The 17,862-nt window shown below is 32.4% G+C and overlaps 1 protein-coding gene across 2 annotated transcripts in view; it reads right to left on the reverse strand.

Moving 5' to 3' along the window:
• The window catches only part of unc80 (unc80, NALCN channel complex subunit), a 380,168-nt gene that overhangs the window by 317,392 nt on the left and 44,914 nt on the right, over positions 1-17,862 (reverse strand). The window contains exon 3 of one of the 2 annotated variants that reach the window (XM_089101792.1): positions 6,687-6,716. The exons of the other annotated variant lie outside the window; for it this stretch is intronic. Coding sequence (XP_088957918.1) covers positions 6,687-6,716 — 30 coding nt within the window. The remainder of the gene's footprint in view (positions 1-6,686; positions 6,717-17,862) is intronic. 2 annotated transcript variants of the gene reach the window in all.

A 17,862-nucleotide genomic window follows, 5' to 3' on the forward strand; every position in this document is an offset into this window, starting at 1 on the left:
TACGAAAAGCAGAAAATCTAGAACTTTGTAGTACATCAGAAGGCTTAAGACAATACAAACATGTTCCAAAATTTGTTACATTGAGTGTACAAAGGTTCCACAACAGAAAGCCTTACTCTCCGTCGTTTTAATTTAAATTTCCTATTTTATTAACCACGTTTAATAATCGCAGTGGTCACAAATGGTTCTGAAGCCTGGGCACTCCGAAAAACGGAGGAATATTTGCTAGATATTTTCCAGAAAAATTGCCTACAGATGGTATTGGATACCCAACTGACTGACAGTATCTCAAACCGTAGGCTGTACAAAAAGTGCAGTTCAATCCTGCTTTCTAGAGCAATAATGAGAGAAAGGTTGATTTTGCTAGGGTACGATCTGGGGATGAAGGACAACAGATTACCAAAGATTGTTCTTTTTTGGCCAACCGTCTAGGGCCAAACAAAAAGCTGATCGTACCCGATCGTACCATTTCTGTGTTTTAGAAATCCAAAATTATCAATTGAACTGTCATCTAGGTGAAGGTTTGCGTTAATGTTCACTGGATTGGACATTGGTTATCAGCTTCCTATTAGTACAGCTAATACTCGGAGATGAACCTAAACTGTTGCTGCTGCTCTATGCAGTTTGTTGATTCTGAATAGTCCTGGGTGGGGTAAATCATGAATTGAATCACTAATAACTAGGCTATATTTGAAATATAGCATAGAAATATAATATTTCTATTTTGGGTCAGAATGAAAATAATATTTGGAAGCAATATTATGCAATAAATTGGCTTTCTTTGAATTTAGTATTTAAAATAGTCTTATATCCTTGCTTTAAGCAAACTTGTTGTTGTTTTTGATCGCCAAGTTTTCTACAAATAATGATTCCTCTTTTCAGTCACTTTGGACCAGGTGATCAGTTTGCTAGATGACAGCGACCTAAGTAATTTAGACCTGGAGGATGGCTACAATGACAGCAACGAATGGAGGCCTTTCAATGATGACGGCCATCAACAATGACTGTCAATCCTCATCTAAAGAGATAGAAGAGCCAGTCCACCCGTTACTGGCGATCTGAATAATTTAGATTTCGTGTTTGATGACGAAGAGGATGTTTTTCCACTTTCGGTGTTCAGGACCAATGCTCGCGTCCAGACCCAAAACGTAGACCCCGGAAATAATGTCGTCCTTTTTACAAATGGTAGTCGTTAGAACAGTTTACTGGTGCTAATTTTCATTCTGAACCAATTGACAAAGATCAAGGACCATCAAAATGAAGCGACTGGAAGCCTCGCAGATATTTCCTGACATACTTCTCAGGCCATTTCTTTGAACAGATGGATTTTGCGATGAATTATTACTACCAGAAAACGTAAGACAAACTACTTGCGGTGACGAACTCGGAACTGAAGACATTTTTCAGTGTAACTATTTTGATGGATAATCTAAAATACCCAAGGATCAGAATGTTATGGAGCAAAAGATTAAAAGTCCCAATTATTGTTGAGAACATAAATTGGGACAGGTACTTCAATCACCCGAGTAGCTTGAAGTGTGTTGTGGAAGATGAATACCACCAAGACACCAGAACTACTGACCAACTATGGAAAATCAGATCACTTTTGTAAGAGCTTCAAATAATGTGTACATCCCTTGAAATAGGAGAGTTCATGAGCTTCGACGAGCAACTGATCCTATTTTCTGGACGACGTTCAATGAAGCAGTACGCCCAAACAAATTCAATCCTTTGGGTTTGAATTACTCCGTGCTAGCTGTTTCATCTGGCTTGGTGTATGACTTCATCATTTACCAGGAGAAGACTAAGTTCTTGGAAGACCTTTAAGTGAGGGGAATAGAAAGTTCTGCCGTATTGCATCTAAGTAAAGGCATCATAGAAGGAACCAGCCTCTTTCTTGACAGGTTATTTACTTCGAAACAACTTCTTGAAGACCTTGACGCTCTAGAAATCAAAGGAGCAGGCACGCTGATGAAGAATCGTCTAGAAGGAGCTCCGGTGAAATATGACGGAGAGCTGAAAGGACTTGGTAGATGAAGGTCTTTTAGTTTCGTTCAAGAAGACAGAAAAATTGCTCGGACCCAATGGTAAGACAACAAGGCCATTTTCCTAGCCTCAAACAGTGTTGCCAAATTACCTTAGAAAAAAGTAAGGAGGTCAGGGTTTGCTTGACCTCCTATGCACCAGACAGAATGATTATCTACTACCGGTTTGAGACATGGACCAAAAAGTGAACCGTGTTGTTTCTTCACCACTTCATTGATCTGGCCCTGTCGAATGCCTGTTTGCTCTATTAGAAAGGCTCAGTCAAACTTGGCCATTCCTGCGAGCAGCTTCTTTACTTCTGGTTCCAAGTTGGGAAGTACTTAGCCATTGAGAAAGCTAGGGTAGTTTCAACCGACCTTCTTGAGTCTTACATTGAAGAAGAAGACATGATACTGGAGGAGGAAGCCGAGTCGAAAAAAAGAAAGGGTTGTTCTTTGCTTTCGGAGCTGGAGCGCTAGGTAGCAGCAAAAGATCTCCCAAAATTTGATGATACCCTGAATAATAGTACTCTCTGTCACTACCTAGGTTTTCCAATGCGCACAAAAGTCTACTGCATCAAGTGTCAACTTTTTCTTTGCTTTCATGTCGGCAATGAAACTAAACAGTACTTTACTCTTTTTCACCGATAACTAATTTTGCTCCCTTTGTTGTATTACAATATACCCTAATAAAACATCAAGCTGAGACCCAATGTCCAACTGGTTTTACATCACCCCCCCACTCCCTTTAAGTCTTAGAAAATACATTTGATCCCGGATGAATATTCAACGATTTTTTTCATTTGGCGAGTTTTAAATTTCATTGAAATTTGATGAAGGAAACCTATTCGAGATCGAGGAGGCTAGAGCAAGGTGAAGTAATGTCAATTTTCAATGCTGAATTTGTTCTAAGCCTTCTGTTTTTTTTGTGTGAGCCGTGAGACATAACCAATTCCTTTTTTAAAGAAAAGGGGTGGTTTGTGGAATGAGATATACATAATTTTTCAATGGGCAGAGTGATGTAAGAGCTGTTTCTTCGGGAAGAGGAAGAGAAATAAAGCCTAAGCTGCTTTGTCATAATGGTATTGAGACGAAATATTTAATAAAGAAAAATATATTTATCAGAATATCTGGTATTTTAGATTTGCCACTTTAATTAAAAAATACAAAAAAGAGTGTAGTCGATTAAAGAAACATCAGAAAGAAAGATTTCTAGTTCATGAAAATAGCTTACATTACCGCTCTCGCTGAAAAACTATGGCTCACGCAAATTAGCATTTACTTTAAAAGCAAGAAGCATTCAGAAAGTACGAGCGAGAAAAGAAGGTGGCTGGGTCACATACCAAGCCACCTTTATCGCTCTTAATTGTATAGAGCAAATTTCTTTTGTTATTAGTATACGCAATGTCTTCTTAAGACACGAAATAAAAGTTGAAAAATTTTTCTATTTCAGTTCAGAATCGCTAAAGTTTTTATATAAACCACAAAAATATTTACGATGCCTGAGCAATAATTTTAATGTCCAAATTCAAACTAGAAAAATATCTGAAAATTTTAAGATTTTTTTTTGTTAGATAAAATCAACTCACTAGTTTATTAAGCTTACAGAGAAATACTTTACTTCCAAAATACGGAAAAGTTCTACAGTAAGGCACTGAAGTAACTAATATAGCTAGCATTGCGGTCTTTAGTGGGCCGTGCAGGAGTCACAGGCAAGGTTCCGGAATGTAGGCAAAAGCTCATAACACTGTTTGCAGGCATGTGCTGACCTAAGATTAGTAAAATATAGGTCTATTTCAATCGGAACTGAAACAAGTAAAGTAGATCTTCATATTAGAAAGTTTGGGTATTGTTTTACTTAATGGTACACACCGCAATAGACTCTATCAAGAAAACTAGTCAAACGGCAGAGAGAGATACCCGGTTATAATGGTTTATGAAACAAATTTGGGCTACATATTTGCACATTAGGGGGGGGGGGGGTAAAGCACAGCATATAAATACGTAACCTAACCTAACCTAGGTAACTCCACCCCCCTAAACCCCCAAAAAACAGCCGTTTAAATATTGTAAATTCAATGAGAAAACACGCTTTGCGATCAATTTAGATTGCAATTAAAAAAAAAAAAAAAAGGTTTTTTGACTGAAAGTAAGGAGCGACATTCAAACTTAAAACGAACAGAAACTATTCTGTATATGAAAGGGGCTGCCCCCTCCTCAACGCCTCGCTCTTTACGCTAAAGTTTTTTATTGTTTTAAAAAAATTGTGAGAAAGAGTCTAACTTTAGCGTAAAGAGCGAAGCGCTGAGGAGGGGACAGCCTCTTTCTTATACGGAATTATTTCTGTTCGTTTTCAGTTTTAATATCGCTCCTTACTTTCAGAAAAAAAAAACTTGTTTTTTTATTTAATTTCTGAACGTTTTTGAATTAATACAGCTTTGATTTTGGCTCACCGTACATAAATAATTAGAATGAAATTTGCATATTAATTTTACTTGTTTTGGCTAAATGGCTTTCTCAAAATTTTGTTCTGCCGTAACTTACGAATTAACTTACGTATCGAACTTCTATATGTGTATGTTTTTATTAGGTATATCAGGGAGTTTACCCCTAGTCAATACCTCGCTCTTTACACTAAAATTCGAATTTTGTTCGAATCACTAACCTCTGAATCACAAAGGCTAGTTAATTAGAATAGATAGCTCTTTTGAAAGTACTGAAAAAACTTTAGCGTAAAGGGCAAGGTATTGACTAGGGGACGAACCCCCTCATATACGGAATAATTTCTGTTTGTTTTAAGTTTTAATGTTGCTCCTTACTTTCATTGGAAAAACTTGTTTTTTATTTAATTTGTGATCGTTTTTTTTAAATTATGCTGGGAAATCCGTCGCCCCCTTCATAGAAATATCCCTTCCCCCAAGGAAACATCCTCCATGGAAAGATCCTCCCCCGTAACTGGTTGATTACCCGCTTTACGGGTCTCGATGCTAAATTGCTATAGAGTATTTAGCAGTGTGTACCATTAAGTAAAACAGTACCAAATTTTGCTGTATATGATCTAATTTAAATAGTTGTGCTGGATTAATCCAGAGTAACGTTTATTTATATACATTTATTTATGTATACAGTTTTAAATGCACTGGTAAGCCATAACTACTTGGTTTCTTGTGTGGTTTTCGGCACTTTAATTGTTGTTCAGGAGATAATACTTGCATTTCTTCAACTATTTCGTCCTTGATGTGTTTTTAAGGGGGTTGTTTAAAAATGGCATAAAACAAATTTGAAGTGGGCTGTTAAGGGCTTATACTTTACTCCAAAAGTTCTGAAATAGTAAGTACCAAGGATCATTAAATTAGGTTGTAATTTTTGTGAATTAAAAATTATTAAAAAGCATTTTCTCATGCCACTTTTGCTATCCCTTTCTTTGTCTGAAGATTAAAGTGGTTTTTTTTTTTTTTTTTTTCAATTTTTGATATCAGTATGGCAACTCCGATGTATCTTGAAAATGTAACTAGAAATTTTGAGAGATTTTTGTAATAATAATTATAATTTTGTTTGATCTATTTATTTTTTGTTTTAGTACTGTCATTTGTGATATATGAATCAGTATTGATGTTTTGTTGTTAGCTCGTCGGCGGGGTATATTGTTTTGTTTTGATTATCTATGTCGAAATATATGTTGGAAGTGGGAGTTAACGTAACGAACCGAAAGGCTCATTGGCACTTATTTTTGTAAATTTGTTCGTAAATAAAATGAAGCTCCTGAAAAAAAATAACAACAAAAAACTCAGTAATAGGCCTAGTATAAATTAGCCAGGAATAAAAAACATTAAAAGTGCCTTCATATCAGAGCCCAGGGGGATCTAATCTGGGTAGGGAAAACTGATGCTTGAGTAGCAAATAAATTTGGTAAAATCTTTGATGATGGGATTTCTGTAATTTTAAAAACTAGAAGGGTTAGGTCCGCTGAAATACCCCTTTTTTGGAATTCACTGAAAAAATTAAAAAAGAAAACAATTGCCACGTAGATTCTGAAAAATACATTCTTCCCCCCATTTTTGAATTTTGTCAACACATAATGTATGTTTCCCGGTATTTTCACAGATTGAAGTCCCGATCCAAAGGGGACAGACCTTTGATAAATTTAAATAAACTCTCTGTCTTAAAAGCGAAACTATCAAAAATAGATTTACAGCATAAATGAAACCCAATGAAAAAATCTTGAGCATTAAAAGAAATAAAGATGTAGCTTAAAACTTCACTAAAATCACTGGAATTAAGCTTTTGGAACCCAATGTCAAAGAAAAGTAAACTCAAATCAAAGTTAAGGAGTAGATTTGCCAAGGTTCAATTTTGGTTAGATCAGTTTTCAACGCGTTCTTGGAAGCCTTAAAAATATGGGGGAAAAAATATAAGACCTTAAAATCCCCTTCCCAGATAACAGTTTAGCCTGTGAATCCATTTTTGAAAGCTCCATTCACCTAGCTCTACTATCCCAAGCTCAACTCACCTAGCTAAACTATTTCCAAGATAGCAAAAACCCCATCATAAGAAATTTACCATGAATTCTAGCATATGAAGGAAATGTGCAAAAGGTTTTTGGACTGCCAAGACTACGGCTATTAATGTGAAAAAGGTGAAAAAAAAAATTTTGAAACTTACGTGATGAATTGGTATCAAGGAATAGCAAAACTGATATGAAATTAAAAAATTAGTTCAAAATCACCTGAAGCAGAACAGAAAAATAAACAAAATAGGAATTAAGTAACTCAGAAATTTTTCGTCATATTGTGGGTATTATTAGAAAGGCCTCAATTGATCCCACGCCCACCACGTGATTTATGGTTTTCTCAGTGAGAATGAAAAAACAGGAATTTTCTCACTTGAAAAAACATGAATTTTCTCACTTTGATGGTTGTTTTCTTGGATGGTTATGGTTGTTGGTCAATTTATTTGATGTTTTTTCATGGATGTCAACAGCAATTTATGTCTGTTTTTATGGTTTTTGTCAGTGAGAATGAAAAAACAGGAACTTTCTCACTTGTATGGATGTCAACAGCAATTTATTTCTGTTTTATGGTTTTTGTCAGTGAGAATGAAAAAACAGGAAATTTCTCACATTTATGGATGTCAACAGCAATTTATTTCTGTTTTATGGTTTTTGTCAGTTAGAATGAAAAAACAGGAACTTTCTCACATTTATGGATGTCAACAGCAATTTTTGTCTGTTTGATGGTTTTTGTCAGTGAGAATGTACATGATCGACACGAATGTCATGAGATTGTTTGGCTAACCTAACCTGAGAAATTGATTTACATGCTTGGTGGGGGAGAATGTATAGATTTACGACAGGGGGATTTAGAAACAATCTTGGATTCTTTGATCTTTAGTATAACCTATCCTGACGGAATGATTAACATACTTAGGAGGGTAATTCATTGTGTCACGAAGGGGTAATTCATAAACATTAGTGTTTCTTTGATCTTTAGGCTAACCTAACCTGAGAACTTGATTTACATAATCGGCGGGGAATTATTGATTCACGACAGGGGAATTAAGAAACAAACATGGCTTCTTTAATCTTAGGTCTGAGGGATAAACGTTCTTTAGGTCAGAGAGAAAAATTCATATTCTTTTTTTAAATAGGGCTTCATTAATCTTTAGTGTCAGGAATTAGAAATGACATCAATTGTTATCTTGGAATTATGTTGGAGTCTAAAGAGATAGAAATTCTATTTTTAAATACGGCTTCACTGAGCTTTAAGTCGGAGAGATAAATTGTTATTCTAACGAAACCTTAATAGTGTAGCTAGGAACATTTATGAGATGAAGAGATAACGTAGGAAAGGGTATCCTAGAAATTTGAAATGTGAAAGCACAGAGATGCCAAAAACAAAAGGAACACGCTGAGATTACGTTTAGGGATTATTTGGGTGAAACGGTTTTAGACATTTTAGGGAATTATTTCGGCGAAACAGTTAGAGACATTTTAAAAGATGATTTTAGAAAAGGTTTTAGAAGAGGTTTTGAGTGTGGTCGTATAGTAAGCAAGTTCTATTTGAACAGTGTCGTGAGGTCCTCTACCCCAACCCCAAAGGGCCCCGATCGCCCTACCCCGACCCAAAGGGCTCCGATCCCCATACCCCAATCCCGAAGGAACCCCCCCGTCCCCCAGGGTCCCCCGGGCTCCCACCCGGCCCCCCAGACCCCCAAAGGCCCTCCGCGGGCCCTCAAAGAGTCCCCTCCATATTTTTTAATACTTTTTTTTAAGGCTTTATTATATCTTTTCAGAACAAATTATTATTTTAGGGAATTATTTCGGCGAAACAGTTAGAGACATTTTAAAAGATGATTTTTGAAGAGGATTTGAGGGTGAAACTCTGTGGCCGTTATAATACACAATTCCATTTGAACAGTGTCGTGAGGTCCTCTATCCCCAACCCCAAAGGGTTCCAATCCCCCTACCCCAACCCCGAAGGAAGCCCCTGGTCCTCAAAGGTCTCCCCAACCTCCCAAAGGAACACCCGGCCCACAAGGGCCCCCCAGACCCTCAAAGGCCCTCCCCGGGCCCCGTCTTTCGGTGATGTATGTTGTCTGAAACCTATGATTTGTGGTGTATGGGTTGCTATTTTTGACTTTTCTGAGTTAGATTTCTTAGTCTTTCATAGGTATGTGTTGTCTGAAACATATGATTTGGGATGGATGGTTCTCTATTTTTGACTTTTCTGAGCTTGATTTCTTAGACTTTCATAGGTTTGTGCTGTCAGAAAATTATGATTTGGGATGTGTAGTTTGCTATTTGGACTTTTCAGAGCTAGGATTCTTAGTCTCTCATAGGTGTTTGTTGTCTGAAACTTCTAGTTTGGGATGAGTAGTTTGCTATTTCAGACTTTTATGAGCTAGACTTTCCTAGTATATCGTAGGTGAATGTTGTCAGAAACTTTTGATTTGTGATTTTTTTTTTTCTATTTTGGTCTTTTCTGATCTAGTTTTATTAGCACCTCATTGGTGTTTTTTGTCTCAAAGCTCTATTTTGGTATGGGCAGTTTGATTTTTTTGACTTTTCAGAGCTAGGTTTATTAGATTTTCATAGGTGTTTATTGTCTGAATCCTATAGTATGGGATATGTAAATTACTATTTTTGACTTTTCTGAGCTAGATTTCTTAGCCTTTCATAGGTGTTTGTTGTCTGAAACCTATAGTTTGGGATGAGTAGTTTGCTTTTGGACTTTTCAGAGCTGGATTTCTTAGCCTTTCGTAGGTGTGTGTTGACTGAAACTTATGATTTGGGATATGTAAATTACTATTTCGGGCTTTTTAAAGCTAGATTTCTTAGTCTTTCGTTGGTGTGTGTTGTCTCAAATCTATGATTTGGGATTTGTAGTTTGCTTTTTGGACTTTTCAGAGCTAGGATTCATAGTCCCTCATAGGTGTTTGTTGTCTGAAACCTATAGTTTGGGATGAGTAGTTTGCTATTACAGGCTTTTCTGAGCTAAGGTTTCCTAGTATTTCGTAGGTGTGTGTTGTCTGAAACTTATGATTTAAGGTGTGCAATTTGCTATTTCAGGCTTTTCTGAGCTAAGGTTTCATAGTATTTCGTAGGTGAATGTTGTCTGAAACTTGTGATTTGGGATATGTAAATTACTATTTCAGACTTTTCTAAGATAGATTTCATAGTCTTTTGTTGATGTGTGTTGTCTGAAACCAATGATTTGGGATGGGTGGGTTGCTATTTTTGACTTTTCTGAGCTGGATTTCTTAGCCTTTCCTAGGTATGTGTTGTCTGAAACCTATGATTTGGGATGGTTAATTTGCTATTTTTGACTTTTCTGAGCTAGGTTTCTTAGCCTTTCATAGGTGTGTGCTGTCAGAAAATTATGATTTGGGATTTGTAGTTTGCTTTATAGACTTTTCAGAGCTAAGATTCCTAGTCCCACATAGGTGTTTGTTGTCTGAAACCTATAGTTTGGGATGAATAGTTTGCTATTTCAGGCTTTTCTGAGCTAAGGTTTCTTAGTATTTCATAGGTGTGTGTTGTCTGAAACTTATGTTTTGAGGTATGCAATTTGCTATTTCCGACTTTTTATAACCAGATTTCTTAGTCTTTCGTAGGGGTGTGGTGTCTGAAACCTATGATTTGGGATGTGTGGGTTGCTATTTTTTTATTTGTCTGAGATGGATCTTTTAGCCTTTCGTAGGTGTGTTTTGACTGAAACCTATGATTTGGGATTGAATGGTATTCTATTTTTGACTTTTCTGAGCTAGATTCATTAGCATTTCATAGGTTTGTGCTTTCAGAAAATTATTATTTGGGAGGTATAGTTTGCTTTTTGGACTTTTCAGAGCTAGGATTCTTAGTCCCTCATAGGTGTTTGTTGTCTGAAACTTCAAGTTTGGGATGAGTGGTTGACTATTTCAGCATTTTATGAGGTAAGGTTTCCTAGTATTTCGTAGGTGAAGCTTCCACGTCACCTTTAAGTTCACCAAGACATACGATATTTTAAGTTCAGTTCTAAATTTTTCCATAGAAGATAGGAAAAGTTATACTACGATGGTGGTTATTTTCTATGATGATATAAAGTTTCATTTCAATTCTAAATTTTCTTAAATTCAATTCCTACTTTTCTCAAAGAGATGAAAAAATTTAAAGTTCGGCTCCGAATATTTTCCACGTCAGTTTTAAGTTCACCAAGACATAAAAAATTTAAAGTTCACTTCTAAGAAATTTAAAGTTCAATTATAAATTTTTCTAATGAAGATAGAAAAAGTAATACCATACTTGTGAATATTTGGATTGAAGATAAAAAGTTCTAGTTCAATTTAAAATTTTCTCAACGAAGTGAAGGAAAGTTCCTAGTTCTCTTCTGAATTATCTCAATGAAAAAGAAATTAGTCATTGATCATTTCTATTTTTCCAAATAATATAAAAATTTTCCACTTTAGTTCAGTTCTGTCTTGAAGAGATGAAAAATTTAAAATACTGTTCCAAATTTTTCAGAGAAGATAAAAAAGTTTAAGTTCTCTTCGGAATTTTACCAAAGAACATAATTGAATTATAATTTCGTCAGATAAAATAAAAATCTTACACTACGGTTCTTCATTTAACGAGTACATAAAGAATTATAAAGTTCAACTCGAAATTTTTTAATGGAACATAGAAAAAGTAATGCCATAATTGTGAATATTTTCCCGTAAGATAAAAAGTTCTAGTTCAATTTTTAATTTTCTCAACGAAGTGAAGAAAAGTTCAAGTTCTCTACTGAATTTTACCAAAGAACACAATTCAATTCTAATTTATCCAGAGAAAATAAAAATCTTCCACTTAACTTCTTTATTGCACAAAAAAATCAAGAATTGTGGTTTACATATCTAAATTTCTTGGATGAAGATATAAAAAACCATTATAGTCGTTAAAAAACTATCCCGTAAGATAAGAAGTTCTATTTCAATTATAAAATTTATAAATGAGGTGAATACAATTTCAATTTCTCTTCTGAATATTAACAAAGAATAATTTAAAAATATAATTTATCCAGAGAAAATCAAAATCTTACACTTTAGTTCTTTAATTCACAAAGACATAAAGAAATTCAAAGTTCTATTCTAAATTTTTCGGCGGAAGATAGAAAAAGTAATACCATACTTGTGAATATTTTCACGGAAGATAAAAATATCTAGTTCAATTCACAATTTTCTCAACGAGGTTAAGAAAAGTTTCATTTATCTACTGAACTTTACCAAAGAACATAATTCAATTCTAATTTCTACATAGAAAACAAAAATCTTACACTTAAGTTATCTATTTTACAAAGACATAAATAAATTTAGAGTTCAATTCTAAATTTTTCAGTGGAAGATAAAAAAAGTAATACCACACTTGTGAATATTTTCCCGGACGATAAAAAGTTCTAGTTCAATTCAAAATTTTTTCAACGAAGTCAGAGAAAGTTCAAGTTCTCTTCTGAATTTTACCAAAGAACACAATTCAATTCTAATTTCACCAGAAAAAATAAAAATCTTCCACTTAAGCTCTTTATTTCACAAAGACATAAAGAAATTTAAAGTTGAATTCTAAATTTTTCGGTGGAAGATAGAAAAAGTAATACCATACTTGTGAATATTTCCTCGAAGAGATGAAAAATTTAAAATACTGTTCCAAATAGTTCACAGAAGATAAAAAAGTTCAAGTTCTCTTCAGAATTTTACCAAAGAACATAATTCAATTCTAATTTCTCCAGATAAAACAAAAATCTTCCACTTCAGTTCTTTATTTCACAAAGACATAAAGAAATTTAGAGTTCAATTCTAAATTTTTCGGTGGAAGATAGAAAAAGTAATACCATACTTGAGAATATTGTCCCTGAAGATAAAAAGCTCTGGTTCAATTTAAAATTCTATCATATAAGTGAAGAAAAATTAAATTTCTTTTCTAAATTTTATCAAAGAACACAATTCAATTGTAATTTCAACAGAGAAAATCTAACTCTTCCACTTAAGTTCTTTATTTCACAAAGAAATAAAGAAATTTAGATTTCAATTCTAAATTTTTCTATGGAAGATAGAAAAAGTAATACTATACTTGTGAATATTTTCACGGAAGATAAAAATTTCTAGTTAAATTTACAGTTTCCTCAATGAAGTCAAGTAAATTTCAAGTTCTCTTCTAAATTTTACCAAAGAACAAGATTCAATTCTAATTTCACCAGAGAAAATAAAAATCTTCCACTTCAGTTCTGTATTTCACAAGGACATAAAGAAATTTAAAGTTCAATTCTAAATTTTTCGGTGGAAGATAGAAAAAGTAATACCATACTTGTGAATATTTTCACGGAAGATAAAAAGTTCTAGTTCAAGTAAAAATTTTCTCAACGAAGTGAAGAAAAGTTCAAGTTCTCTTCTGAACTTTACCAAAGAATACACTTTAATTCCAATTTCTCCAGAGAAAATGAAAATTTTTCACTTCAGTTTTAAGTTCCACAATGAAATAAAGAAATATACAAGTTCTATTCTACATTTTTAGATGAAAGATCAAAAAAGTAATGCTAAGATTGTGATAATATTCTATGAAGATCAAAAGTTTCACTTTATTTATAATTTTTCTTAAATTCAGTTCTGATTTTTCTCAAAGAGATGAGAAATTTAAAGTTCTGTTAAAAATTTTTAATAGAAGATATAAAAATTTATACATTGATTGTGAATATTATACATTAAGATATGGAACTCCACTTTAATTTAGAGCTTTCTTTAAGAAGTGCAAAATGTTCAAGTTCTCTTCTAAATTTTTTTAAAGAAGAGAAAAAAGTTAGCTCAATTCAAAATTTAACCAATGAAAATGAAAAAAACTTCCACTTCAGTTCAGAATTTCTCAAAGACATAAAAAATTTAAAGTTCAGTTCTAAATTTGTCTGTAGAAGATAGGAAAAATTATATTATGATTGTGATTATTTTCCAGTGAAGATGAAAAGTTTCACTTTAATTCTAATTTTCTTAAATTCAGTTCCGATTTTTTGCAAAGAGATGAAAAATTTAAAGTTCTGTTCCAAATTTTTCATAGAAGATAGAAAAAGTTATACATTGATTTTGAATCTTCGACATGAAGATAAGGTGCATCAATTTAATTCTGAGTTTTCTCGAATAAGCTCATAATGTTCAAGTTTTCTTATTAATTTTCTTAAATAAAATAAATAAATTGGCTAAATTCATAAGTTTACAAATGAAAATGAGAAAATCTTCAGCTGTAGTTATTAATTTCTCAAAGACACAAGACATACAAAGTTCTCTTCTAATTTTTCAAATAAAATAAAAGGGTTACACATCAGTTATGTTTTTTTTTCAAAGAGATAAAAAATTTAAAGTTCTATTCTAATTTTACAACAAAATTTAGCTCCATTGTCTTATGGATTTACCCCTTAAATTTTTAAGTTAGGAAATGAGTGACTCGTTCTATTACTAAAGACAATCGTTCAAACTCGTTCATCTAACCTCCAAAACAATAGGTTAGGTTAGGTATAAATAAATATTAATAAATAAATCGAACCATTTATAAATGTTTTATATAGGTTAGGTTAGGTTAAATTACCATAAGCGCTCATGTTAAGTTAACATAACCTTTTCCGGGGGGTCTGGTTAGGTTAGGTTAGGTTAGGCTAGATTAAGTTAGGTTAGATTAGGTTAGGTTAAGTTAGGTTAGGTTAGCCTACGTACGCTTCACTTAGGTTAGCTTAGGTTAGGTGAGAGGCAGGCAAAAAGTTAGGTGTATGATTAGGTTAGGTTAGATTAAGTTAGGTTAGGCTAGGTCAGCCTACGTACGCGCGCGTATGTAGGTACCTAACTTAACCTAACTTAACCTAACTTAACCTAACCTGATCTAACCTAACTTAATCTAGCCTAACCTAACCTAACCATACTCGCCGGAAAAGGTTAGTTTAACTTATCATGAGCGCTAATTATAAGTTAACCTAACTTAAACATGAAGAAATTTTTCTATTTATTTATTCATATTTATTTATACCTAACCTAATCTCTTGTTTTGGAGGTTAGATGATTGAGTTTGAACGATTGTCTTTAATAATAGAACGAGTCCCTCATTTTCTAATTTTAAAATTTGATGGGTCAATCCATAAGACAAAGGATCTAAAATTTAATATAAAATTAGAATAGAACTGTAAATTTGTCATCTCTTTGAGAAAAAACCCGAACTGAAGTCGACCCTTTTTATTTTCTTGTAAAGATTAGAAGAGAACTTTGAATTTCTTATGTCTTTGAGAAATTAAGAACTGAAGTGGAAGCTTTTTTCATTTTCATTGGTAAAACTCAGAATTAAGCTAACTTTTTTATCTTCTTTAAGAAAATTCAGAAGAGAACTTGGACATTTTGCACTTCTTCGAGAAAACTCAGAATTAAAGTGATGCACCTTATCTTCATGTCGAAAATTCAAAATCAATGTATAACTTTTTCTATCTTCTATGAAAAAAATTTGGAACAGAACTTTAAATTTGTCATCTCTTTGCGAAAAATCGGAACTGAATTTAAGAAAATTAGAATTAAAGTGAAACTTTTTATCTTCACTGGAAAATAATCACACTCATAGTATTACTTTTCACATCTTAGACATATAATTTTAGAAATAACAATTAAATTTTTTATATCTTTGAGGAACTAATAACAGACAGTGAAGACTTATTCAATTTCATTCCTAAAATTCAGACTTGACTTAATTTTTTTCATTTCTTTGAGGATATTCAGAGGAGACATCGAACATTTCGTACTTCTTTGAGAAATCTCTGAATTAGATTGGAGCTACTTATGTTCCTGTTGAATATTCACAATCAATGTTTAACTTTTTTTATTTTCTATGAAAAATTTGGAACAGAACTTTAAATTTTTCATCTCTTTGAGAAAAATCAGAACTGAATTTAAGAAAGATTATGAATAAAGTGAAACTTTTGTTCTTCATGGAAAATAATCACAATCATAGTATTATTTTTTCTATCTTTGATCTAAAAATTTGAATAAAACTTTAACTTTCTTTATTTCATTGTGGAACTTAAAACTGAAGCGGAAGATTTTTATTTCCTCTGGAGAAATTGGAATTGAAGTGTGTTCTTTGGTAAAGTTCAGAAGCGAACTTGAACTTTTCTTCACTTCGTTGAGAAAATTTTATATTGAACTATAAATTTTTATCTTTCGTGAAAATATTCACAAGTATGGTATTACTTTTTCTATCTTCCACCGAAAAATTTAGAATTGGACTTTAAATTTCTTTATGTCCTTGTGAAATAAAGAACTGAAGTGGAAGATTTTTATTTTTCTCTGGTGAAATTAGAATTGAATTGTGTTCTTTTTTAAAATACAGAAGAGAACTTGAATTTTTATTCACTTCGTTGAGAAAATTATAAATTTAACTAGAACTTTTTATCTTCCGGGAAAATATTCACAAGTATGGTATTACTTTTTCTATCTTCCACCGAAAAATTTAGAATTGAACTTTAAATTTTTTTATTTCTTTGTTAAATAAAGAACTTAAGTGGAAGATTTTGATTTTCTCTGGTGAAATTAGAATTGAATTGTGTTCTTTGATAAAATTTAGAAGAGAACTTGAATTTTTCTTCACTTCGCTGATAAAATTTTAAATAGAACTAGAGCTTTTTATCTTCCTTGAAAATATTCACAAGAATGGTATTACTTGTTCTATCTTCCATATAAAAATATAGAATTGAACTCTAAATTTCTTTATGTCTATGTGAAATAAACAACTGAAGTGGAAGATTTTTGTTTTCTCTGGAGAAATTAGAATTGAATTATAATCTTTGGTAAAATTCCGAAGAGAACTTGAACTTTTTGATCTTCTGTGAAAAATTTGGAACAGTATTTTAAATTTTTCATCTCTTCGAGAAAATATTCACAAGTATGGTATTACTTTTTCTATCTTCCACCGAAAAATTTAGAATTGAACTTTAAATTTATTTATGTCTTTGTTAAATAAAGAAGTGAAGTGTAAGATTTTTATTTTCTCTGGTGAAATTAGAATTGAAGTGTGTTCTTTGGTAAAATTCAGAAGAGAACTTGAACTCTTCTTCACTTCGTTGAGAAAATTTTGAATTGAACTAGAACTTTTTATCTTCCGGGAAAATATTCAGAAGTATGGTATTACTTTTTCTATCTTCCACCGAAAAATTTAGAATTGAACTCTAAATTTCTTTATGTCTTTGTAAAATAAAGAACTTAAGTGGAAGATTTTAGTTGTCTATGTATAAGAAGTACTATAATTGTGTTCTTTGGTAATATTCAGATGGAGACATGCACTTTTCAGCTACTAGTGTCTAAAATTTTATAATAGACCATTAATTTTTACGTTCCGGTATAATTTTCAAACGTATGGCAATGAAGTAACTACCTTCCACCGAAATTGGTAGATATTTTCTCTAATTTGCTCATTGTCCTTGCGTCTTGAATAAATTTAGTGGAAGATTTATGTTTTATCTGGAGAAACTAGAAATGAATTTTGTTCTTTAGTAAAATTCAGTAGAGAACTTGAATTCTTCGTCACTTCGTTGAGAAAATTTTAAATTGAACTAGAACGTGTTTATCTTCTGGGAAAATATTCACAAGTATGGTATTACTTTTTTTATCTTCCACTGAAAAATTTAGAATTGAACTTTAAATTTCTTTATGTCTTTGTGAAATAAAGAACTTAAATGGAAGATTTTTATTTTCTCTGGATAAATTAGAATTGAACTGCGTTCTTTGATAAAATTCAGTAGGGAACTTGAACTTTTCTTCACTTCGTTGAGAAAATTTAAAATTGAACTAGACCTATTTATCTTCCGTGAAAATATTCACGAGTATGGTATTACTTTTTCTATCTTCCACCGAAAAATTTAGAATTGAAATCTAAATTTCTTTATGTCTTTGTGAAATAAAGAACTGAAGTGGAAGATTTTTGTTTTCTCTGGAGAAATTAGAATTGAATTGTGTTCTTTGATAAAATTCCGAAGAGAACTTGAACTTTTTTATCTTCTGTGAAAAATTTGGAACAGTATTTCAAATTTTTCATCTCTTCGAGACAGATCTGAACTAAAGTGGAAAACTTTTATATTATTTGGAAAAATAGAAATGATCAATGACTAATTTTTTTTTCATTGAGAAAATTCAGAAGAGAACTTGAACTTTCCTTGACTTCATTGAGAAAATTTTAAATTGAACTAGAACTTTTTATCTTCCGTGAAAATATTCACAAGTATGATATTACTTTTTCTATCTTCCACCGAAAAATTTAGAATTGGAAAAATTTAGAATTGAACTTTGAAATTCCGCATGTATTGTCAAGCTTGCCACT

Source organism: Artemia sp. Qi Xiang Cuo, chromosome 15 (assembly GCF_049724085.1).
Source record: "Artemia sp. Qi Xiang Cuo chromosome 15, ASM4972408v1, whole genome shotgun sequence".
In the NCBI taxonomy this organism is placed as follows: domain Eukaryota; kingdom Metazoa; phylum Arthropoda; class Branchiopoda; order Anostraca; family Artemiidae; genus Artemia; species Artemia sp. Qi Xiang Cuo.